Here is a 25,163-nt window from a genome sequence, read left to right on the forward strand (position 1 = left end):
GGATAAAATGCAGTTTCAAAGCAAATCAATTCATTTTCAAACCATAAATTCAATTTCAAATTAGACTAATTCAAATTCAGTTTTCAAAAGCTTTCATTCAAGTTAGAATTCAGATTCAATCCGAGTAATTCAAATTCAAATTTAACATATTGAAATTCAGTTTCTGATGGCACAGATTTCTGCCCATACTAAAGCTGCTGTTGCCCACTGTTTGCCGTTATTTCCTCCTCTCTCTAGCTCTTTCTCTCCCCTGTGTGTGTGTGTGTGTGTGTGTGAGAGAGAGAGAGAGAGAGGGAGAGAGAGAGAGAGAGAGAGAGAGAAGCTGTGCTCTCCAGGCGCCTCCTCCTCCTTCTCCAAACATGGCGCCGGCCCGCAGCTGTGCTGCCTCCCCGTCAGACGACGCAGAGAGGGAGAGAAAGAGAGGAAGAAGCGGGTAGAAACTCTCCCCAAACTTTAGGAAAAAAACCTTCATTTAAAACCAAGACTGCGTCGTGCTTTTTAAAGTACATCGGAGACTTTACGCGCCGCTTTTGGAGACGTTTACGCGTCAGGCTGTGCGCGTAACGGAGAGCCCACCTGTCCGACGAAGGTAGATTTCACTCCGTTTCTCGTAGGATGTGAATCTTCCTGATTTTTTTGAAATAACGGAGCAGAGCGAGCAGGCAGCCGGGGGACTCGGGGTCAGAGCTGGCTCTGGTTAAAACATGTGCAGCCCTGTGATCAACAGCAACACAGAGGCTGTAGAGGAGTGAGTCTTTCCAGGGGACGGGGACAAAACGCAAAACAACTTTTCCACTCTTCCACACTCAGAGGATGGATGGAGAACATTCTGCGCTGTCAGGAGTTGAGAGGGAGAGAGAGAGGCTTCCACCAATTTACAACAGCTCCCCTCCTGCTGTAAGAAACCCGCCTTTTGTCTTCATTTATTCCACAATAGAGCGATCCCCGTCATCCCTTTCTGTTTGTTGTACAGAAAACATGTTTCACGTGCTACTGGTTGCTCTGGTGATAATCAGGCATATTTAAAAAGTTATAAAAATAATAAGCAATGTTTGAAAATTACAGGTAGAAATGTTAGAAATCATTATCCCGTTTGAAAAAGACAATATATGAATTCAGGTTAAGGTTTTTCATGCATGTGCTTTAAAAAGACAAATCAATGACAGATTTTTAGGAAGAATTCATCTTTGCAACTGGTGCAGGTTAAGGAACAGCAGCTGGTGCTGTGTGTCCATACTGTTACATTCAGAACTGATTGTTTGAGTTTTACTGTGTAATAATAGATATCAGGCGTTTTTCTGCATTTATCATTGTGCATTTATTGTACAGGCAGCTTTGCATTCACACAGAATTTTGTAAGAAATAATAATAAAAAACGTTATGCAACACAAACCACCATAATTAGAGCATAGGATTTTACTGCAGGTCATCACTGCATGAGTCTCTCAGCATGCATCTTTTTTAATACAGATTCACGTTCCACTTGATCTAAAATCATTTTGTAATAAGACAAAAATCTTCTACTTCAGGAATCAGGTACATGGATTTGAACCTGTGTAAAGTCACCTAAACTTACTGAACAGAGAGAAAGGTGACATTTAACTAAAAAAAAGAAAGACTGCACTTTTGTTGCTTTTTGGAAAAAGTGATGCCCCTGCCTTACATAATGACGCCTGACTCCAGCTCTCCAGCAGTGATGTAATCATTCGAACACAGAGCAGCGAGCCGGGCGCTCGCCTCGCCTGTTGGGCTTTTCACCGGCGTTGTTTTCGGTTTGGTTCTCTGTGTCACTTTGGAGCAGACTGGCGGGCTCGCTGGCTGCTCGGTTGATGTCATCTACATTGTGTCAGGGAGCAGGAATGTGCAGATCAGAAGGTTTGGGGCTAATAAACAGTCTGTCACTGCTGAGACCCGCTCTGTCTGGAAATGCCATAAAGTGGCCGCATGCGCTTTTTCTCTCCGGGGCTTTGGCCGGACTGATTCTGATTCTTCTTCGGAAGTTTTCTGGCTGCTCAGGCTCAGTGCGAGCTGAAAAGATTCAGGCTTCAAGTTTGGAGAAAGAGCTCCTGGAGACAGTGGCTGCCATTGTTTTACCGACCAGTAAAAATAGACCAATTGAAGGCAGCTGGTGCTCCCTGTTTGTTTTACCTGATCTAGAATTCTTGTTTCTGAGAGTTGCCCGAGGATGAGAAAACATGTTATTATCTGGAAGACTTTTTCCAGACCTCCAAGAGTTTGATGAGCTGATGGTCTGGTTACTTAAGATTAAGTCAAATAAAACTTGACTCAGAAGATTCATGGCAAACATTTTTTTGGTTTCAAGTTTTGATTGTTGGGTTCTGCTGTTTTTCTCTGCTGTTCTAAATAGAAAGTATTTAAATTGTGGGTTATTGCATATAAAATCAGCCAAATCTGAAATAAAGCTGGTTTAAAGGTTTTAATTCCTTGACTAAATAGAAACTCGACCTTTACATGTGGCAAGTGTTAGGATATGACTGTGTCATAAAATAATTTTGACACAGAAGAAATCACACACAGCAGATGAGCCTTGTGTTAATTGTTATATTGAGATTGAAATAAAAATAGAGTCTAGCACTGTGAACTCACAGGTGGACGCTCCTGTTCTCCCGTGTAGGTTTGTCCTGGAGCTGGCTTAGTTCTCGGCTCAGGGAATTCTTAAACGCGTTGCTTCCAGGTTTAAAAAAAATCTTTGATAGACTTCTGTTTATATGGTTCCACTCCACCACAAACTTTCACAGTAGCATCTCAGTATCCCAGCATGTAGCCACATGGGTATATTTTAGCATTTTCATCATCCATGCTGGACAGTCCCCCTTTGTCTTAGTTTGACAGTTCAGTCGCCGGTAAGCAGCTAGCCCTGGCACTTTACACTTTCATGTTTTCCCTGTTGATCATTGCCATGGCAACATGTTTCAAGTACCTGCTGATTAGCCTATTGAGAAAAGCCTTGAAGCATAAATTAAGTGGCACAAGCTGAGCGCGATTTGATTTGGAGATTACTTTCTGAGAATGTCTTTGACAGACCTTGTTCTGTAATTGGCTCGCGTTCATCTAATCCATCCATGATAATCCATAACCAGTGAATTTAGTTTAAATGAATTATGTGCAGATTTGAAGATGAGATCCGCAGTTTCTCTGCAGGAGAAAATAACTCCAAATATCTGAATGTTTATCAGACAGAAATGCTTTTTTGTACAGATTGCCTGGGTGACATTCGTGTTTATCCACAGCAAACAGCCAGCGTGCTAACTGAATCTTAGCTGACAGCTCGCTAGAAATTGAAAGACAAGCAGTGCTTCAGTGAGTGTGTCTGTGTTTGTGTTCATCTCAGCTTCAGACTAAACTCAGAACTCCACAGAAACTCTTGGTCTTCCCCTAGTTTCCCTTTATTCCCCTGTCCAGGGTGACATCAGGGCTTTCCTTTGACTTTGAACACTACATGCCGGCTCTGAGATGAGCTTCTGATTACTGTGAAGTGCGTCTTAAAGAAAGAGCTCAACTTCATTTGCTTTACCACTGTGGACAGCACGTCCTCAGTATAAGCAGGACTGATCGTCAGAGCATGTGACACTGGTGCAACCTGCAGTGTTTTCACCTCACTTTTTGGTATAATCTCAGCTTGCTTCACATCCCCAGCAAGGTGGTACTAAATAATGAGGCTCCCGGGAGCTGTGCACAATTACTAAACCAAAAAAAGAGCCAGCTCAGTTGGCACTGGGCTACTCTGTCAGTGGTTTGGGGATTTTTTCTTCAGCCCCAGATATTGGCGCTTGGTGAAAAATACTAACGGGACTAATGCTTGCTTTATTTTGCCATGACCGGTCTCCAAACCGATGCCAGACTTGTGGTGATGATACTGATGATGATGCACCAGAATGAGCTCACTGATTCTGTGAGCCATCTCAGATAAATGTTGGCCGTATTGCTGCTCATTGGAGCTGATTTCAGCCTAAATCAACCCAAACCAGCTGACTTGAACACAAGTTTAAATCTGGGATCCAGAGTCAGACTCACATCTGGTCCTCTGCTTCCAAAACTCAGCCAGATCTGGTATCATTAAGCCGTACTTACTCAAACTTGATGAGGAATAATGTCTGTGTATTTGGAAACCATTTTTAACAGACTGTTGAGTCTTTCTGTTCAGGAAGCAGACTGTACATCAGCTGCAGGTCAATCTGCTGGAGGAGATCGTGAACTGAAGCATCTATAGCTGGTGTAAAGACAGTGCTTCATGTTTATATGCAGTACAGCAGATCTGATTAGAGATGAGCAGCTGACAGAGGAGAGGCTGAGCAGAGTGTGTGAGAGACAGTCAGATGCTGAGCTCTTCATGGCGTGGTTTCTCTCTGGATGACAGCATTTCCTCTCAGACTAAATGACTGAGCAGAGCCGGACACGACGGAAATCACAAAACTGCTGCTAAAGCCGTTTAATTATTGTCAGATGTGAAGCGGGATCTAGTTATCGAGAAAACTTGAGGAGGAATCATTTGTTGACAGCCTCATTTCCTTGATCGAGTTGTTTATGCTGCACGCTTTCCCGGACATCACCTGTCAATCAGCTGGCGCGGGCGGGTCTGTGGCGATGATGAAAGAGTGAGTGATGTGGCTTCACTGGAAGAGGACTGTAATTATACACACATCACTTCTAAGGGAGTGATGCAGGAAAGCAGCTCTGCATGAAGAGAACGAAGAAGTTTACAGCGGCGCTTCGGTCTCTGTGAGGTCTTCAACACCGTGGCAGCATGTTGATATTTAGCATCTTAGTTTGGCCTTTTAGTGCACTAATTAGCACCATTTATAAAGTACAGCAAACTGATGTCAGTGTCATTAATTTCATGAACATTTATCAACAAAAATGTTCGTAATGGAAACCAGCTGAGCTGATAAATGATAATAAATCCAAGTAAAAAATGTATAAAATATCTCAACAGTGTCGTTGTTCTACAGGTCACAGTTATGGGATGGTAATCCCATAACTGTTCCAAATCAAACATGTTAGTTCAGACATCAACGTCAAGCTCAGCCACAATCCCAGCTCCTGAGATTTACTGGGATTGTGGCTGATCTTGACAGTGCCAACCCACATCAGCTGATGGCTCAGCTGATACCGTTCTACATATCACAAACTGCATGTCGGCTGTGTTACTTAAGCTGCTTTAGCCTGCCCACAGTTCTTGCCCATCTGCCGGCTGCTTTGCAGCCCACCTCCACCCTTAGCTTACTTAAGATCGTTTTTGATTTTGGGCACAAAAGCAGTGATGAGCAGTCAGGCTTGCAGCATTATATCTGTTTCCACTGTGGCCACAACATTTTTCTCTCGAGTGCTCTTTTTGGCTCACCCCTGTTTTATTGGGGTTTGCTGCTAATTAAAGGGGAAAATAGGTCTAAATGAACCTTGCAAACGATTTAAGGAAATGCATATCAGTATCTGTTTTTAAAAACTTTTAAAACCAGATTGTCCTCTCAAGATAGATAAGATAGAGTCCTTACAATATTCTAGAGAGAACCCAACAATAAGAAGATCCCTTGGAGACGACGGGGAGGAAGAACTTCCTTTTAAGAGGAAGAAATCTCCAGGAGAGATCTGCTGTGATTATTTGGATGTTAAATACTGGTTTTGTTGTCAAATAGCTGTATGAGTCTGAATGTAAGTTTGCAAAAAAATGCAAAATAAAAACACTCAATACTGAGGAAACATGTATATCCTGACTTTTGTGGAAATGCCTTCAACAGCTGTAATTAAAACACCAAATGCCGGGTTCACAAAGTCTCAAGAAGAAAAGCCAATGTCTTGATGCATTCTCAATCATCCAGGAAAGTAAATCTCCAAAAGTCGATTCTGTTCATCTGGACGTAGTGTTTTTGTGGGAGAAACCAGCTGGTTTCAGTCATTATGCAAATGTACTGTTTATAAGATTGGGGAAACCTGCAGTCAGCTGAGACTTTACCATCGACATGCTAAAATCTCAAGAGGAGCGGATCCGACAGAGACTGACAATGCTTTTAGATGAGAATACTCTTAAAAAGGTGTTTGACTTTACTGAGAAGGCTCGTCTAGCACAGCACAAGAAGTCTAAGACCAGACAACAAAGGAAGTTTGACTTACTTGTTGTACGTCAGAAACCACCGCAAACTACGGAGAGTGTCCTCAGTGACCAGTAGAGAGAAGGATGCGACACCGAGGATGTGGACAAGTGGGTGTTCTTCCAAACAGAGAAAAACATCCTTGCTAAAGGGCTGAATTTTGCTGTCACACCGAGACAAATCCCTCTAGTGGAGCTGATCACAGCCACAGAAACAGCGATTCGTAACAACAATATTGCAGAAGTGGAAGCAGAGCAACTACGGACGAAAGTTTCGGCCTGTCTCAGCAATGCAAAGCCCCCAGCATCCAACATCACCATGGAGGAGAGGAAGGCACTCACATCACTTAGTGAAGACAACAACATTATCATCCTTCCGGCAGACAAGGGTAGGTGCACAGTATTGCTAAACCAGAAAGACTGTCATGAGAAAATTTTGTCACTACTCAGTGATGAAAATACTTATGAGCCCCTAAATTTCCCAGGAAACCCAGGAAGTGGTTACAGGAAGAGGGTGATAGACTGTCTGAAGCAGTTAGAACAAGACAAGGCTATCGACCGGACCTCATACCACAGGCTATACCCAGGGGAGTCTACACCAAGTCTGTATGGTTTACCGAAAATACATAAACAGGGTGCACCTTTAAGACCGAATGTCTGCATGATCAACTCGGTCACCTATAACATCTCCAAGTTTCTGGCTTCGATCCTCAACCCGCTGGTGGGCAGCTCTGAACACCACATCCAGAACACCCTGGATTTTGTTGAGAAGGTGAGAGATATCATTATAGAAGCAGATGAAACCATGGTCTCGTACGACGTTACATCTCTCTTCACTTGCATCCCAGTCACGGAAGCGTTGGAGGTAGTTCGTAAGAGTTTAGAGGATGACACCAACCTCAGCAACAGGACCACTCTCAGCATCGACCAAGTGTGTTTGCTTTTGGAACTGTGTCTTCATTCCACCTACTTCACATACAAGGGTCAGTTCTACAGGCAGAAACATGGGTGTGCCATGGGCTCCCCAGTTTCACCCATCGTGGCCAATTTGCACATGGAAGAAGTGAAAAAGAGGGATGTGGCGGGGCTTGGCCTGCGGTGCCATGCAGGGAAGGCGGACGCACCTGCACGGCATCCACAATCACGCCCCACCGACTTAAATATTGTACTGGGTCCTGTGGTTGGGGTTGTTGTGGTTGTTACGTTGAGCTAGCAGCGGGAGAGCTGCAGCTCTGTGTGTATTGTGGACAGCAACCCTCAAAGTATTAATAAAAATGATCAAAATGCCCCTGGGTCTGCTGTGTATGTTTACAAGGGCTTTGCTATCCTACCCTGGAACACCACCAAGTCATTGGTTCAGATATGTGGATGACACCTGGGTGAAAATCAAATCTCAGGAGGTACTACATTTCACGGACCACATTAACTCGGTGGACCAACACATCAAATTCACCAGGGAGGATATGAAAAGTGGCAGGTTAGCCTTCTTAGACTGTGAGATTTCCATCAGTAATGGGGGACATCTAAAAGCTGACGTGTACCGTAAACCTACGCATACGGATCAGTATCTAAGGTTTGACTCTCATCATCCACTGGAGCACAAACTGGGTGTCATCAGGACGCTACAACACAAAGCGAACACCATCCCCACTGACACAGCGGCCAGGGAGGCAGAAGAACAGCACATCAAGAAGGCCCTGAGTAAATGTGGTTATCCCAGCTGGACTTTTGTCAAAGCTGGAAAGGCGCCAAAAGAAAGCTCCAGCCGATCCAGGAGAGAAGGACAACCGCTGCCCAGGCGAAAACCTGTAGTGATCCCATATGTGTCAGGAGTATCGGAGCAGTTGAGACGCATTTTTTCTAAACACCGGGTCTCTGTGGCTTTTAAACCCCAAAACACGCTACGCCAAAAACTGGTCCACCCCAAGGATCGGGTCCCCCGACACAAACAGAGTAACATAGTGTACGCTGTTAAGTGCCAGGAGGATTGCCAGGATTTATACATCGGGGAAACCAAACAACCTCTAGCGAAGCGGATGGCACAACACAGAAGAGCTACCTCATCAGGCCAGGACTCTGCAGTCTATTTACATCTACAGGTCAGTGGACACTCTTTCAACGATGAGGCTGTACACATCCTGGACAGGGAAGAACGCTGGTTTGAGCGCGGAGTCAAGGAGGCCATTTATGTGAAAAGGGAAAGACCATCTCTGAATCGAGGAGGGGGCCTAAGGGTACATCTGTCACCATCTTACAATGCTGTGATTGCAGCCATTCCCCAACTCTCTGTGAATGGGACTCATGGCCATTGATCAGTGTTCTTTGATCAGTGGGTTTTGGTCAGTGATTGTTGATCAATGGTCATGGGAATTTGCATAATTAAGATTAAGGAACTGACCTCACAGCCCATTGTTCCTTCAGTGGGCTGGTTTCAGTCATTATGCAAATGTACTGTTTATAAGGTTTGGGGAAACCTGCAGTCAGCTGAGACTGAAGAAGTCATTTGGATGAGTGACGAAACGTTTCTCCCACAAAATGCTATGTCCAGATGAACAGAATCAACTTTTGGAGAAGAAAAGCCAACAAGTTAGAAAGCTGTCCATTAAACGCTTTCTGCTGAATTTCTCAACCTGCGGCGATTTAACAAACTCAGTTGGAGCAACTGCTTTACTGCCTGCACTGAGTGAAATTTAAATTCACTTTAATTTGAAGTAATGAGAATCTTCTTCGACATGTAATGTGATTTATTGAATGATTTCAGTGTCTGCTTTTGTATTCCTGCATTAATTCTGGGTTTTCAAAAACTGTTTGATCTGATTTGAATGAAAAACCTGTTGCATCTCATTAACACTGTGGAACGTCTGTGCTGAGAGATGAGATGAAAGGGCACGTGTGTGTGTGTGTGTGTGTGTGTGTGTGTTAGTGTATCTGTTGTACTAATTGTCCTCTATGTGACATGTCACACATAAGACTGCACATAAACAAATGAGCCACAACATTAAAAGCAATGCTGGGTGAATTACCTTGTTACAATGCAATCTCAATGAAGAAGACCTCCTAACTTTGAGCCTGTTCAAATAGTAAGTAAGTAAGTAAACTTTATTTATTAAGCGCTTTTCGCAGATAGACAATCACAAAGCGCTGTACATAAATATTAAAATAAACAATAAAATCGATAGACAATGTACACAATATAAAAGATCAAATGTAAATAATGTAAAAATATAAAATATGAAGAGATCAACAAAAGGCTTGTTTAAACAGAAAAGTTTTTAACTGTTTTTTAAAACAATCCACAGAGTCAAGCAAACAAATGGACTAGTTATAAAAATTTCAACCACTATCCAGTTGTGATGAAAGGGGAAACTATCCATAGAGACCATAGAGCATTTTTCTGTGTGTGTAAGACTGTAAACGTGTGTATTTCTACTGTAAAGTTGGGTATTTTGTACGTTGGGGTCTATTTGGACTGACTTTGGAAGCAGCCTCAAGTGGACGTTAGAGGAACTGCAGCTACTGGCACTCCCACTTTGGCTTCGTTTTTCAGCCTGGAGGTTTCTGCATGAACAAAAGCAAAACCCAATGCATTAAAGGCCTCACCCACAGCCCACAGGACTGAAAGCTGCCTCAGTAGCACAAGAGAGACATACACAAAATGAGACAGGTGGTTTTAATAATGTGGCTGATCGTCTATGCCATCATCATAATCCTTTTTTTTGAAAATGTAGCATGTAACTGACTGTTTTTCTGTTCTTTATAGTGCTTTAGAGAAAATAAGACAATAACATGGAAAAACAACTGTGTGTGTGTGTGTGTGTGTGTGTGTGTGTGTGGGCTGTCATCAGGGCTAAAATTCTGTTCACAACATCCCTCAAGGTCTCATTTCTTTTGAAACTGATTCATTTTGAATGGATGATTAACTGTCTTCCCGTTCCATCCCCTGAACACAACACTGCTGGTGCTGCTGTGTGTGTGTGTGTGTGTGTGTGTGTGTGTGTGTGTGTGTGTGTGTGTCCATTGAGAGAGAGCGTGGTGTGTTTGCGGCTGTCATGAGCGGCTGCTGTGCATCTGTTGAACTCCCCACCTCCTCTTCCTTCCACCTCTCAAGCCTCCTCTACGATCTGTTCTCTCCATCTGTTCTTTCATTTCCATTTCTTCACTGACTTCCTGTCTCATATCCTCCTTCATTTTCCCCCACTTTCTCCCATCTTTTCTGCATTACTTCACTTTCCCTCATTTATCCTTCTTTCCTGCTCTCTCTTTTCAACGTGCTTTCTCGTCCCTCTTCTCATCTTGTTACAGCATTCTTCTGATTGCACTTGTGGTTCGCAGACACCCAAAACTCATGAAATACCAAAGGATTAGAAGTGTGATTCATCACAGAGAAGACTGAGTGAATATTAAGTTCATTCATTCGGTTCAGGTCATGTTGTCATTGTCTGTTCATGCAGCTGAAAACCTGATTTCATTTAGAGGTTCTGACTCTAGAGAAAAGAAAGAGCTAGAACACCACTAAGTGGTGGTTCCTTGGTGTTATGGGTGAAATCTAGGCTTAAAATGTTCGCAATCGAGTTGAAGTCCTAACCTGGATCGTCTAGAAGAGAGAGAAAAAAGGAGAGAAGACGGAGGTTGTGTCTGGTTTCAAAAGCCTCTTTAGTTCTGTTTTAGTTTGTATGTGATTGGATCTCGGAAAATAAACAGAGCTGGTTTTCCATAAAGGTTTGGAGTAAAAGGTTTGTGTGTGTAGCTGAAGTCATGTCCGGTAGTCTCTCACTAAAGCTGGCATCTCAACTTTGATTCTCCACGTTTCTCTCACAGTAGACTGGTGACGTTGATGATGGAGTTACAGACTGAAGCGTTTGAGACTTGAGGACTTTGCAGTGGTTCAAAACAGATAAAACAAAGGAGGAGATAACTGGTCTGTTGTGTGTACATGCAAAAAAAAACCTCTCTCCACTCGTCTTCATGATCATGTTTTTGTGTGGTAGGGTTTTGGGAGAGGAGCGAAGCAGCCTTTTCCATCTCTGGGCACCTTCATCTCCACGCTCAGCCAGAGGAGGGACATGGCTGGACGTGGACTGGCTGGTGGCATCATGGGCAACTTGACCTGTAACCCCGGACTCAGACACGGTGAGTTCAGATAGGACTTATTATTATTTCAGCAAACAGAGTAGTTTTGCCTTTTTTCTGTCTTTCTTTGCACATCGGAAAAAGAAATTTAATCAAATTTCCCAAAATGCTGTGTCTGTCGTCCATTCTGTGTTCGTGCATTTAGTCCAAGACCAGATTAGAGCTTTGGCTTTCAGGAAATGACACCGGACTCGAGCTAGCATTCATAAAACATTATGAGTAAAAATAAAACATAATTTAAAAAACAGTTAAAAAAAACTCCATCCATCCATCTTCTTCCTCTTATCAGGGTCGGGTCGCGTGGCAGCAGCCTAAACAGAGAAGCCCAGACCTGCCTTATCATGGTAGAGAGGTTTGTGTGTCGCAGGGATCCCAGGGGCTTTGTTGTCTGGGGGCTTTTGCCACCTGGTAGGGTCTCCCATGGCAAATTGGTCCTGGGTGAGGGACCAGACAAAGAGCGAATCAGAAGACCCCTATGAGTAGAACACCAAGGGAACAGTTCACCCTGCCCGGGATAGGGTTACCGGGGCCCCGCCCTGGAGCCAGGCCCGGGAAGGGTGCCGAGCGCAAGCGTCTGGTGGCTGGGCCATAGTCCATAGGGCCCGGCCGGGCACAGCCCAAAAAGGGGACATGGGCCCATCAGCAGCCAGGAGCGAATTAAAAACTGTTTTGACAAAATCTGCCTGCTGAAAGAACCTAACTGGAGAAACACTGCTCTGTAAACCCAAATGCTAAAAGGATTTTAATAGAATTATTTGGAGTTACTTGTTGCATTCTCCCTTTTTTACATTGATTTTTTTTTTTTTACATTATTTTAAGCCAGACTTAAAAAAAACATGTAATGTGCATCTATGTTACTGCACTAATGCTGAAGCGTACCAGTGTTTGCTGCATTAGACTGTTGAGCTGTCATTGGGAAAAAGGCTGCGTACTTCCCAGACAGGACGTCAGTCCATCACACAGACACACAACCATTCACACTGCACCACTGACCCACTGACACTGTGAAAACTGATTCATATTAATGAAAAATATTTGAACTGACATAATAAGAACTTTACCATAGACATCATACAGAGATCAGGAGATATGAAACTCAAACCCAAACAATGAAGACGGTGTGATGTTGTGAAACTGTGTGTATGCACAGTATAATGCTGCTGCTGCTACAAATGGAATAAAGCTTTTAAAACCTGAGGTGCCAAACCTCTGAAGTATTGGCACTGAAATGAAAGGTTTGGCTTTCTGCTGGCATATTTAGATAGGATTAAGTTTTGAGACTTGCTTCCAGAAGCACTTTAAATATTTGATTACGTGCAATATGCACTACTTTACTACAAAAAACATTGAAACTCTTCAAGCTTTTGATGTTTAGGTTCTTCACCATAAAAGCAATTGTGAGGCTTCTCTGTGGTTTTAAATGTGTAGATGGAAACACTTTGCCTTTAGCATCTTTAGTCAAATTGAAATCGTGCCTTTTTCACTTCTACTTGTGCAACAAGCTTTGCTCCGACTTCCTGTCGTCTGAATCGGTACTGCTTCATTCCAAAGCAGTAAAGCTGCTCAGTGTTTTGTAATATTGTTCGCTGCCTCTTTGTTCTCTTGGAAGCACCGATCCCCATCCTCATCTGCGATGTAATGATGTGTTACTTCCTCTGTTTACAGTGTGCTTGATGTATGCACTCACACTCTGTTTATGCTGCCTGCAAATGATGACATCGCTACTCTGAAATGAAAAGCTTTGAAAAGGAAGAAGAAGAGAAAAAGCTGTTTGCGGCTGTGGATTTTAACATCCCGCAGTGTGAGAAGATCAGACGCCTTCACTAATAACGAGACAGTTGCAGACATTTTTAAGGGGTGATTCAGATCTCAGCTGACTCACAGTTGAAGCTCAAGTCACTTAGACTCAAGAGCTGGAAGCAAGTAATAATTACAAATGGTTTGTTCTCCTGCACGTGAAGCGTTTTTGGACAAGTGGCATAAAAATGTGTTTAGATAAGCTTTTTAGTTTCTCTTATTAAATTAGGACTGCAGTTATCAGATTGCGAGCTTTTATGCACTGCTTTAATTATTTATTCATCGTGAGTGTTTTGACGGTACAGGGGATGCTGCTTCCTGTTAAAGGCGAGGTTGTTTCTAAGTGCCGCGTGAGAACAGAGACCCGGCGGAGCACCCACCAGCCCGCTTTGTCACCACGGCTACTGATGCCAGAATAATTATACAAACCTCCGCCCCAAATGAAAACCATATGAAAGTGAAAACCATCAAGACACACACATGAGATATTGTTGCATTCCTCGGGCCCGTTACAGTCGGCCGGCCTGCTGGATAATCACCACAATTTGCTACTTCATCTGTAACGTGTTACGGGTTTTAGTAGAGAATCGTCAAAATAAAAGTGGAGTTTGGTCTCAGAAGGAACACTGTTGCACAGCAGCATGAAATGACTCAATGCAGTAAATATATAAAATGGCTAAATTGGTTGTACGAAGTGCAGAAGTCTTGAACCACCACTATTTTCTTGGTATGTACTTCCGGTGAGCTTTCTCGTCATTTTTTAAAGTGGTCTTGAGTAGCAGTTCTCGAGGCTTCTGCAGGTCTTTCAAAGTCCTTCTTTGGTCCTTCTTTGGCTTTTGCACACATTTTCAGTCCCGGCGTGGTACGTGATCATTTTCAGAGAAGTGTCTGTTGAACCAATTAGATATAAAATGGTAGCTAACTAAAGGGATGAACCAGTGTTGTGTCTACACTTAACAGACAATATAGCAAAAAAAACAAAAAAACACACAAATTTTAAATGGTAAATGGCCTGTATTTATATAGCGCTTTACTAGTCCCTTAGGACCCCAAAGCACTTTACATATCCAGTCATCCACCCATTCACACATTGGTGATGGCAAGCTACATTGTAGCCACAGCCACCCTGGGGCGCACTGACAGAGGCGAGGCTGCCGAACACTGGCGCCACCGGGCCTTCTGACCACCACCAGTAGGCAACGGGTGAAGTGTCTTGCCCAAGGACACAACGACCGAGACTGTCCAAGCCGGGGCTCGAACCGGCAACCTTCCGATTACAAGGCAAACTCCCAACTCTTGAACCACGATCGCCCCGGAACTGTTTTACTTGTAGCCTCTGGCAAAAATACATCATGTGTTCCTATTTCTTTTGCTGAAAATATGAAAAATGTCAAAGATATCACAGTGTGACTGAAACAACATTTTTGCACCAATGCGGTGATTTCCAAAGAACTTTAGCTGCCATGTCTCAGAATCCTTAAAAAGGTTGTGGAAACTATATACACGGAAGACCAATGAAGAAGTATACATATCCACTGGTGTTTGACTGCAGTAGTTTTTAGCGCTTGACTTCATTTTTTCAGCCCCAAAGGTTGCCACTTGATTTATGACCAAGTTAAACAGAATAAACAAAATGCATAATTATAATGAACAGTAGTCATGTAGCCATGTGCTCACATATAGAGCAGGTAACTAGCAATCATATTTTGCTGTGATGTGACTGAATAAGAAACTATCACTGTGCAACTTACCCCACAAACCAGGCTACATGTGCACACATCATCTCCAGTCTGATGCTTGCTATGTTCAGAAACCTCTACAGTGACGAAAGCAGGATTTAATGGAAAGCACTTGAAAACACTTTGGGAAGATCTCTCTCACCCATCATCAAGTGACATCAAAGTAAACTCTGGAGAAAGAAAGAGAAGGAGGAAAAAGATGAATGTGACTCTTATGATCAAAAGGTGTCATGACAACGGATGCTTGTTGTTGTCAGCCCTGCGCTCGGTGATATACGAGCTGACAAAGCAGTGATAATTAGGATGGTGTGAAGGAGGAAGGTGAGATTAAAGAATATTATCTTCTCCTTATTGCAGCTTTGTTTCCTCTTTGATTATGAATTTCTGTCTGATTTCATTAATGGACAGAGTTTCATGGTTCAGAATGTCTTGTTTTGTGTGCAATCAGATACACAAAGAGCAGCACAAGATGTTTGGACTCATGGAGAAAAGTAAAAGGTAAACCAGGTACTAAATCTTCAGCCAATACCGCACCAAACTGGGAGCCTGCTGACACAAGTGCACCATGCCCACTGAGCTCAGAGCTACTGGGTCTCCCCCTGAAGTCATTTGCTTGAATATATTAATTTACGAACTGCTTGTTGGAGACTTACCACAACATTAGCATCTAAAATAGCTTCCACATTACAGTGTGACTTAATAGCCATCTAGTGAATTGCCACCTTGTCGTGGTTGAGGGGTTTGTGCACCTGGGTGATCCCAGGAGATATGTTGTCAGGGAACTCAGTCCCTCGTAGGGGCTCCCAAGACAAACTGACCCCGGGTGAGGGGCTTGAAATTTCTATTTAAAATCTACTCCTACACATTTTTTTTCACTATTGGATTAATTACTTTTTCTAAAACAATGATTTCGTCATTGTAGCATCTTTCCTCATCCTCGGGACAAAATGCAGACATTTAGCTGTTCTGTTGGTGGATGAGAGGAGTTTTTCTGTGATATAACACCTGCCCATTTCTGTTCTTGTGTCCCTTTTATCTTCTGCTTGCACAATCCTTCCACTTCTGCAGAATGAGCATCCACAATGCACCTGGACACGGCTGCGCCTGCCTATTGTTAGTGTTGGGATTGAGGCTAATTATAAAGAGAATGGATGGATGGTCATCAGTGTGGGAGGATAGATGAATGCATGTGTGTTATGCAGTGCAGCCTGGCCTCTGTGATTGCACACTGATTGGGGTTAATAGCTGTTGTTGATTCATTTCTCTGTTTGTGGACCTCTTTTACTCCCAGCACATATTCCCTACACCTACATGTTCCGAGAAACATTCAAAACAGGTCCAGTGTCTGTTTTGCAGTTGTTGTTTTTATTCTCATTTTCACTCCATGTATCAGTTTAAACTCTGTCGAGCTGCAGATCTACAGCTGTGAGTAATTAGCAGTTTGATGTTTTTATTGAATCCACCCACCGACCCATCTTTACCCATCCATCCATCCATCCATCCATCCATCCATCCATCCATCCATCATCCATCCATCCATCCATCCATCATCCATTCATCCATCCATCCATCCATCCATCATCCATCCATCCATCTTTATCCATCCATCCATGCACATTTGTTTTCTTATCCAATTCAGGGCTGGAGTCTGTCCCAGCTGGCACTGGGTGAGAGGCAGGGCGCACCCTGAACAGGTTGGCAGTCTATTGCAGGGCTAATATTTTAATTAAAGACCAAATTTATTTGACAGATGACTTATTGATTTTATCTGTAAACAGATAAGTACATATGATCAGGCACAATCTGTTAGCAAGGGACCACATTCAGTTTGAATCTCAGAAGAAGAGAAGAGAGATGTTTTGTAAAAAAAAAGGAGGTCAAAAGGCAAGGCAGAATCCCCGAGAGTCTACATGCTGCTGGTGATGGAGCCAAGCAAGCAAATGGTTGATAGCAATTTTTGGATGAGGCACCGTTGAAAACCTTTGGATGAGGAGGAGGGTTGCACGACAGCCTTAAAGGCCAAATTCCAGAACACAATGAAGTCTGATTAGTTGGAGGACATGGACATGGGTTTTTATTGGAGGTGAATTCGGATGTAAAGTCTTGAATGAGGTTAATCTGACAGTGTGGAAAATCAGGTGGAAATGAAGGAAAGACAGCAGCAAGAATAATACAAATCACAAAAAGGAAGATATAACTTTTATTGAATCTACACAAAAGCTTCATTCTTAGTTCTACTTGTTAATTCATGAGAGTGCTGATAAACATATTAAACCAAAACAGAGATTGCATTGCATAATTAATAATAATCTGCACACAAAACGAGATGTCTTGAACCAGATATCTGCTTTACATTATGAACATTTAACGAGCAGACTTGATATTTTATTATGACTGTGATTAGGTCTTTGTGAGCGCTGCTATAGCTGAGAAAGCTTTCATTGTGTAGCTCACTAGGCTGGGAAGATGAGAGGATGTGGCTTCCTGTAAAATTCTACTTTGGCATCCAGATTGCTTTTAAAACTTCTTTTTCTTTAAAGAACTCCTTAAGTCATGTTTTCTGTGCAGAAGGTCAGTGTTACTGAGAGCGTGCTATAGTTGAACTGGTTCCTCTTCTTTATTTTCCTCTCCTGCAGGGAGAGAGCTGCCTCCGATATGCAGCGATGTTCGTCAAAAGCAGCGGCTCTCCATCGACACTCTTCCTCCAGAGGTCAAAGCTCCTTTCCCCTCTGACCCCATCATCCCCCTGCGCACCAAGACTACCAAGGAGTTTCAGTAAGTGTCAGTTCGCTGGAGCTTTAAACACACTTTAAGCATACAGGAAACATCCTTAAATCAAAGGTAAAGAGGTCGGTTTCCATGAAGTCTTTTGTGTGTTTTGGCTGCTAGGGAGGACATGGAGCGTGCCCTCCAATCAGGAGACTGGAGGGAGGTCCGGGGGTTTTACCTGACAACCTTTGACTCGTTCATAGAAATCAACGCTGCCTTCAAGGTATATCACACACAGAATCTGGTTCTCAGCGAATGGCCTGTTGTGAGAAAACACTTTTAAATGCTGATAAAATTTCACAGAACTGTTTTACGATGTGGTGCGATGGGAAAGCAGTTTTCACTAACTCTCTCCGTGTGTTACTCTCCCTTCGTTTTCCCCATCACTCCTTTCCCAGAGAGAGGCGAATGGATTGTTTAACACTATAGAGGACTCAGGAGTCAACACCAAGTTTGTCAACGCTGTTTACGACGCACTGCTCAACACAGTGAGACCACACCCTCAGACACGCTTACATAAGCTCAGAAATGAGGAGAAAATACTCTGAAATTCTTCTGTTGGCTGTTTGCAATCACGATAGTTTTCCTTTAATCACCTTTGAATGTAAAATATTTGACATTTGATGGGGCCTCATCACCCAACACCTTGTGTGCAACTGCTGGAGCAAATCCCAGCAGTTGATCAACTGCTGGGGTCAACTGAAGGCTTTTCTGGGAGCTTTTAGGAACTGACTATAGGGAATGACAATACTCCAGCATAGAAGTGAACTAGCTTTTAGCATCACTCTGAAGCAGGATGTTTCTAATTTAAACAGTATTGCACAGATTAAAAAGGCAGTCGTAGAGATGTTTTGGATATGTGCATTAAAAGATATATCCTGGTCAAAACTGACTCCAGGGTTCCTCGCAGTAGTACTGGAGTCGTCCCCACCTGGTGAGCGTTTTCTGAATTTAAAAGTAGAACAAGCGACCTTCCTGTTGTGGTAAAGGTTAGATAAATTTGCCGTTCAGTGTTTTTATTTCTCTTTGTAAGCCTCTGACATTCATGAATTTGCACACTGAGCTTGTTTCGGTTGTGTTTTTAGCCTCAGGACATCCAGAAGTCAGTGCTGAAAGGGATCATTAACAGCCTGCTGAGGGAGTGGAAAGGGTGAGACGAGCTCTCTGACAAATGCATCTTTGTGTACACTATTATCATGTTCCACTTATGAAGTTTACTATACATGCTTTTATGAAAGGAAATTATTAACATTTCATTGGTATTTTTCCCATTCTACTCACTGATGTTGGAATTCTTGTTCATTTATATTAAATTGTAGTAAAATGTATATGATTAGTGCAGCTCAGCTTAAAGTAATGCCTTGTACCTCTTTGCTGGTGCAGTTATTTGTTATATTGTGGGACTATTTGTTGAGAGTGTCTCACTGTGTTCTGGGTTTTGTCTGTTCTTTTTTCAGGCCTCGGACAAAAGATGATCTGCGAGCTTACTTCATTCTCGTTCAGGTACGATTGTGGGGAGTACCCAGAAGGCCCCTTACAGTGAACTAATCTTCGTCCCAAATCAGTGAGAAATCAAATAAATGAGAACATATAGTACGTCAGATACAGCATGAAAGGAGGAGCTAGAGTGTAGGTGGGTTGCAAAGTGGCTGACAGACTAAAACAGTGCGCCCTGTTGGCAACTTCACGCTTGAACATGCATCATGTCTTGATGCATGTTCAATCATCCAGGTAAGTAGATCCCAAAAGTTGATTCTGTTAATTTGGACGTAGAGTTTTCAGCGGGAGAAACATTTCATCACTCATCCAATTGACTTCTTCACTATCTGCTACATCCAAATCAACAGAATCTGCTTTTTGGGATTGTCTGCAAACACTTGCTAAGTAACCACTGAGTGACTATGAAACTGCGACAGTAAAAGGAGGTTGTTCAAATTACCTCAAAGACCTTCAAAGTAAAAGTTGTCCCTTTCCGCTGAAACCAAGATGTTTCAAAAGGCTTAACTTTTACTTTGACGGTGAATGGTCTCCGTTTCTGGTTTGTTCAGTCTCACGAGTGTTTGCAGACAAGTCGGGGTGTTCCATATAAGCTGTTGGTGCCTTCTAGCTACCGAAACAACAAGGTTTTCGGTGCAGCACTGTTTACCTCTGCCACCAGTTTTACGTAACAACAGTCAGCAAACAACCTCTCACCAAACAGTTAACGTTTACATCACTGGGACTTGAGAACATTGGTTAAATTTGGTAGTTTTTGCCCATATTTATCCTTATTTAACAAAGACATTTTTATCAAAATGTTTTGTTTTCTTTTTGAAATTTCCCTTTGCTATTCTTCTTAATCTTCCCTCTTGTTTTCATTCCAGTCTTCTGTCTTTTGCTCTTTTTGGGTAACTTTCTTTGATGCTATTTTTCATCTCAGTCTGTCTTTCGTTCTCCGTCCAGTCTGATTCCCATATATGGTTTTGGGGATCAGACTCAGATAAAGACAGCAGTCTACAGTAGTCCCACTGTGGTTCCACCCTCCATCACACACACACAGAGCCGAGCCAAACTTCTGATTTTGCCCCATTTGACTTTGAGGACTTGCCTCGTCTTTCAGCTCTCATCAGAACATAACCACGCACACACAAACACACAGACTGGGACTGGATGAGGTCATTTTGCAGTTGAGGACTGTTGGTTTCCTGCCTGATGATGACTCTCCTTCCTTTATGGGCTCTGGTTGCTACAAATTCATTTCTTTTTCCCTTCATCTGTGCATTATAACCGTTCTCAGACTGAATTGAGCTTTTGGGGATTATCTCACTCATTTTGTCATTTGTTATTACTTTTATTGCATCCAAACTTATGCGCGTGCGGTCAAAGTGAAAGTGGGTCACACTTGAGGAAAAAAGTAAAGTAATAACAAGCATTTAAATCCTACTTCAGTCAGCCTTTAGCCCTGCAGTTAGTTGAACGAATGACAGATTTTTATGGAATTGCTGTAAACCAGCCTTCTCTGGATCTTATAAATATGAACCGTATGTTGACCATGAAGCATTTTCAATGGAAAACTCAAACATTATGTTCAACCTGAACCATAATTTTGTTTCATTTCAACTTGTTTTTGTTTTCATAGTTCTGCCCATTATTTCTTTATGTTATAATGTTGTACTCTCCAAGTTAATTAATAAGAGCTGAGGACATGAGGCTGTAATGAAGTCCACCGGGGCAGTTAACTGTTGTTTTCATTCTCTCATCTAAACAAATTTGTCTAGAGGGTTGTTTAAGGGTTGTTTGGATGCTTGTGGGAGACCCAGCAGATTCCCTTTAACACATGTTCCTGTAATCCCAAATGAAAGGTTTAAGGTTGGTGAGTAAATGTTCTAAAAAGTGGAGGAAATCATTCACAAAACTATCAAAATAAGGGGTACTTTCCTCAAAAAAAGGTATTTTCTTAGTAATGCAAACTAATGAGATATTTATGGTCCCTTTATTTTATCTAAAAATGCACTCAACAGAAATAAGGAGATGAATAAGAAATAAAACAGGGAAAAAATATGTTTATGACAAGCATGCGGTAAAAGCCACTTGGTTATGGTTAGAACATGAATAAAAAATGAACTCCATCAGTCATATTTTTCCATTTCATGTTGTTCTTAAACTTATTTTATTTTATTCTATCAAGTAATAAAAGAATAAGAAACTCATGAAAACTAATGTTCCACAAACTAGACTCAGACTCTTGCTCAACATTTCATGTCTTATCCTGCTGATCTGAACAACACACTAAACAAGCAGCAGTCCACTGGAGAAGGTCTGGAGACAGAATTTGCATGTAAATGCTCATCCATAGTGTTCATAGTTAAAAAGCAGCCATCCAGTAATTGGCGTAGCTCAAGTGTGATGTTTTGCTTTTTATTTCTATTCTGTGTTTTTCATGGTTGACTGTTGTTGTCAATGAAAACAACACTGAAAAGTGTCCTCTTATGGTCTCGTCTTTGGCTTCATTATGTGATAAGTTTCTCTTTCTGTTAGAGTATAAAAGGTAGAAGTAGCCTTTAACTCTAAGATTCAGAAAGAAGGCTTATATGGGGCATGCTCATCGGCTAATCCATTGTGATCGACAGTTTGTGAACCAATGAGAATGCAGTTTAACAGTCACATCCGCCTCTGATGACTAAAATCCTCATGTTGATGCTTCACAATGGAGCTTTTGAAACCAGCGGGTGAAATTATTAACAAATGTACTGTTTTATTCCATATAGCTCAAAATGAGTAAATGAGCCCATAAAGGCATCAAAAAACTGTTTACTCAGATTAACCAGGACAGCTTTCACCAGACGAGCATGCTTTAATCAGTCAACTCAATTTAACCCTTTCACGCATAGTGGTCACTACAGTGGACAGCTATTCAAAGGTTGTGTTCTTGTATTTGTGTTGATGGTATACTTGCACATAAACCACTACATTGGACACTGATGTGTCACTCCATACCCTGCACCCAGTCAAAACATATGTTGTCCACCTAAGTGGACATGTAAAAAAACTCTTTGAAAAGTACATGTTTAAAAAAGTGAAGTTCAAAAATGGTTAGCATGGTTAACTACTACAAGTAAAATGAGCAGGTAGTTCATTACCTTAGCATGTTCCCAGCATAAATAACAGTTATTTGTAGTATATATTGACTCACATACTATTTAATACAAGACAGTACATGCCCTTATAAATGTTTAAGCAGAGGATAACTTGAATTGTGTACTTTACCATGGTTGCCATGTGTGTTCACATGCATTCAGGCACTAAGTTGCTGCTCTATCAATTTGTCCTGTTAAGGTCTCTGTTGGTAGCATCATGCAATACATTTGACATTTGTGTTACGATTTCCGTCTCAGTTCACATGTTGAATTCCGGCTTTTTAACTATGTGTTTCTGCTGTGTGTGTGTGTGTGTGTGTGTGTGTGGGTGTGTGTAGAACCCACAGTACTCAAGCACCAGCACCTATGTGATCTATGCTCACCTGCTCAGGCAGATCGCAGCTTTGTCTGAGGCTGACCATCACTTCCTGGTTCACTGGTTTAAAAAGTAAGTCCAAAACTCTGTGTGTGTGCATGTGTGTGTGAGTGTGCGCGTGCGTGGGTGTGTGCGTGCATGTGTATGCGTGCGTGCGTGTGTGTGTGTGTGTGTTAACCAGTTTGATATTGGTTCGCAGCCAGTAACAAATGGACCTCACCGCAGTTTAAGTAAACAATAAAAATGTCAGGTATCATATTGTGATTTAGGTCCTTTTACAGCATCTATAAAGCTACAGAATATTTTCTTTGTCTTTACATTTGAATTGCTTTGTCTTTCACTGATTTTTGTCATCCACACTGGATCTAAGGAGAGAGGATGTTGTATGTTAAAGAGATCGTACAGCCTCCTGTGGAAAATGTGGGATCTGAAGCTTTAAATAACTCGTGGATGTGTGGGCGGATTGGCTCTTGTCATCTTGTTTCTGCAGCAGGGTTAGCAGGTGATAAATTGTGAGATGAGAACATAAATTAGGCAACTACTCTGCTTAGTCTCACTTTCTTAATGCATATCACATACACAGTTTTGAGGTTTTATGAATCTCTGCTGTCGTTTGGTGCAAACCCTAAAATTTGACAAAATACAGCACTCGCATTCTTTTTACATCCAGCTTGGTTTTTGTCTTCTGCTTTGCTTTTCCCACTCTAATCAGCCCACACAGTGCGACCTGCGTGCCAACACTTTCCCGTCTGGAATAAAAAGTTCAAACGTGTATTTGTGATTAACTGTCAAGTATAATAGAATTGTTCTACTTAAAAGAGTATGCTTAACTACTTGACATCCACCAGGTCACCAATAATTTGTCCACGGCTTGAGTTTTGTTTTGGCAAAATGTTTCTGGCAAATCTTTCAAATAAAGAGTCATACATCAGCTGTTGCATCTTTTTTCTATGTGAGTGTTCCAAATGGGCAAAAATTATATTTAAAAAAGGGGTCAACATAAGCCAGACCCTATCCCTAACCATAGGTGGGCTGCTAGTGACTGGCTGAATGTTAAATAGTTAAAAAAAAACAAAACCTCATGGTGAGTTACAACATTGTGTGCTGCTGTTGTTACTGTACACATATTATCTGCTTTTGCTTGAATATGGAAAAACATCCTAGAAAAGTTTTCTCAGGTCATCTTTCATTATATATTGTTTTGCTAAGAACACGTTTGGTGAATCTGTCATGCATATGGTGATGGTGGTGGTGGTGGGGGTGTGTTTGTGAATTTTTGCATGCACAAATAAATATATTTTTAATCAAATGGTCTATACGAGCAAGTTTGGATGATATGGAAATCTCATTTCAGCTTTTTGTGGATGCTAACAAGGACATATTTGTTTTAATGTTTGAGAATCTGCTTGCAAAAACCCAACAAGCTGTGATCCAAAATTTTATGCAGAATGACAGTAAAAAAAGTCTTAGATCCAGTCTTTATGGTGCAAGAACCCTGGACGTGAAAGCAAAGACTGGAAGCTTGTTTGGGAGTTTTAGTATGAAAGAAATTTTTCACAATGTCAACACAGTAATCAACAGTAAGAGATTAATATTTATGGGGCTTATGAAATATTAAACTTCTCTCCGATAGAAAAAAAAAAACATGTTGGTTAATCTATAAATTTCCTTTATCTTATTTAATTACATTGTTACTCACTGTCCAAATATAAACTTTGTCCAGCTAGAAGACTTTAAACATCACACACAGACTGAAAGTACAAATGTAAACCAGCTTCTGTTCGTCTCCCTCTCGGCTTGAATGAGGAACATTTGAATTCATGCTGTTTGTGGTAATGATTTACTAGCAAGCTGCTTCAAATTAGAAGTTCTGTTTAGTTCTGCTCAGATCCAAAAACCAAACTTTTCCAAAGCTGCTATTATTTTTCCTCCTTGAAGTGTAAGCATCTATTTTTGTGCACATGTATATTTCAGGGTGCAATTTGACTCTGCCAAGCCACCAGTATTAACTCCATGTATCTGTGTGTGTGTGTGTGTGTCAGACTGTCTGCAAGGCGTTTCAGACAACTGGTAGAGCGCCTCCTGCAGTTCATCTCCACTCGCCTGTTTCCAGCAGAACCAGATGAACTTCCTCCTCTGTCCAAGTGCGCCTGGTGGATTCCCTCCGCAACCAAAGTGCTCAGCCTCTTCAGTGAGTCTCTTACATCCACAAACTAATAACATCTTGATGTCTGCTGCAGATGATTTCCATCACATTTGACTATTATTATTTTTTCCCTGTCCTCAGATGCAGCCAACAGTGTCTCCTCCGCTCCAATCATGTCCTTCACTGACTTTTACAACATTACTCTTGAACACATAGATTTTATGGAAGATTATAGGACCTGGCAGAACTATGGCAACTCAAATAGGTCAGTTATTTTTTCTGTATACATTAAACTTTATGAATTTTCCATCAGGTTTAATCCTGCTAAATCCTGTTCCAGATATGCTTTCATCATTAGTAAACCTAAAACACATATCTTGCAATTAGGTTTGTTTTCTTTCAGCCAATACTGGACAAATTACCTGTCAAGAAATTTAGCTGGACATGATTTTCAATTTAATCACAAAATTTATTGTTCACTTAG

The 25,163-nt window shown here is 41.8% G+C and overlaps 1 protein-coding gene across 1 annotated transcript in view; it reads left to right on the forward strand.

The window, feature by feature from the left end:
• Positions 1–335: 335 nt before the first annotated feature.
• hectd2 (HECT domain containing 2) overlaps positions 336–25,163 on the forward strand; it is a 62,270-nt gene continuing 37,442 nt past the window's right edge. The window contains exons 1-10 of the mRNA XM_005473752.4: positions 336–897; positions 11,095–11,236; positions 17,409–17,547; positions 17,662–17,764; positions 17,940–18,029; positions 18,627–18,691; positions 18,999–19,044; positions 22,496–22,605; positions 24,576–24,724; positions 24,821–24,944. Of these exons, the coding sequence (XP_005473809.1) occupies positions 814–897; positions 11,095–11,236; positions 17,409–17,547; positions 17,662–17,764; positions 17,940–18,029; positions 18,627–18,691; positions 18,999–19,044; positions 22,496–22,605; positions 24,576–24,724; positions 24,821–24,944 (1,052 nt within the window). The 5' untranslated portion in view covers positions 336–813. The remainder of the gene's footprint in view (positions 898–11,094; positions 11,237–17,408; positions 17,548–17,661; positions 17,765–17,939; positions 18,030–18,626; positions 18,692–18,998; positions 19,045–22,495; positions 22,606–24,575; positions 24,725–24,820; positions 24,945–25,163) is intronic.

The sequence above is a fragment of the Oreochromis niloticus genome, linkage group LG13 (genome assembly GCF_001858045.2).
Source record: "Oreochromis niloticus isolate F11D_XX linkage group LG13, O_niloticus_UMD_NMBU, whole genome shotgun sequence".
NCBI lineage: Eukaryota > Metazoa > Chordata > Actinopteri > Cichliformes > Cichlidae > Oreochromis > Oreochromis niloticus.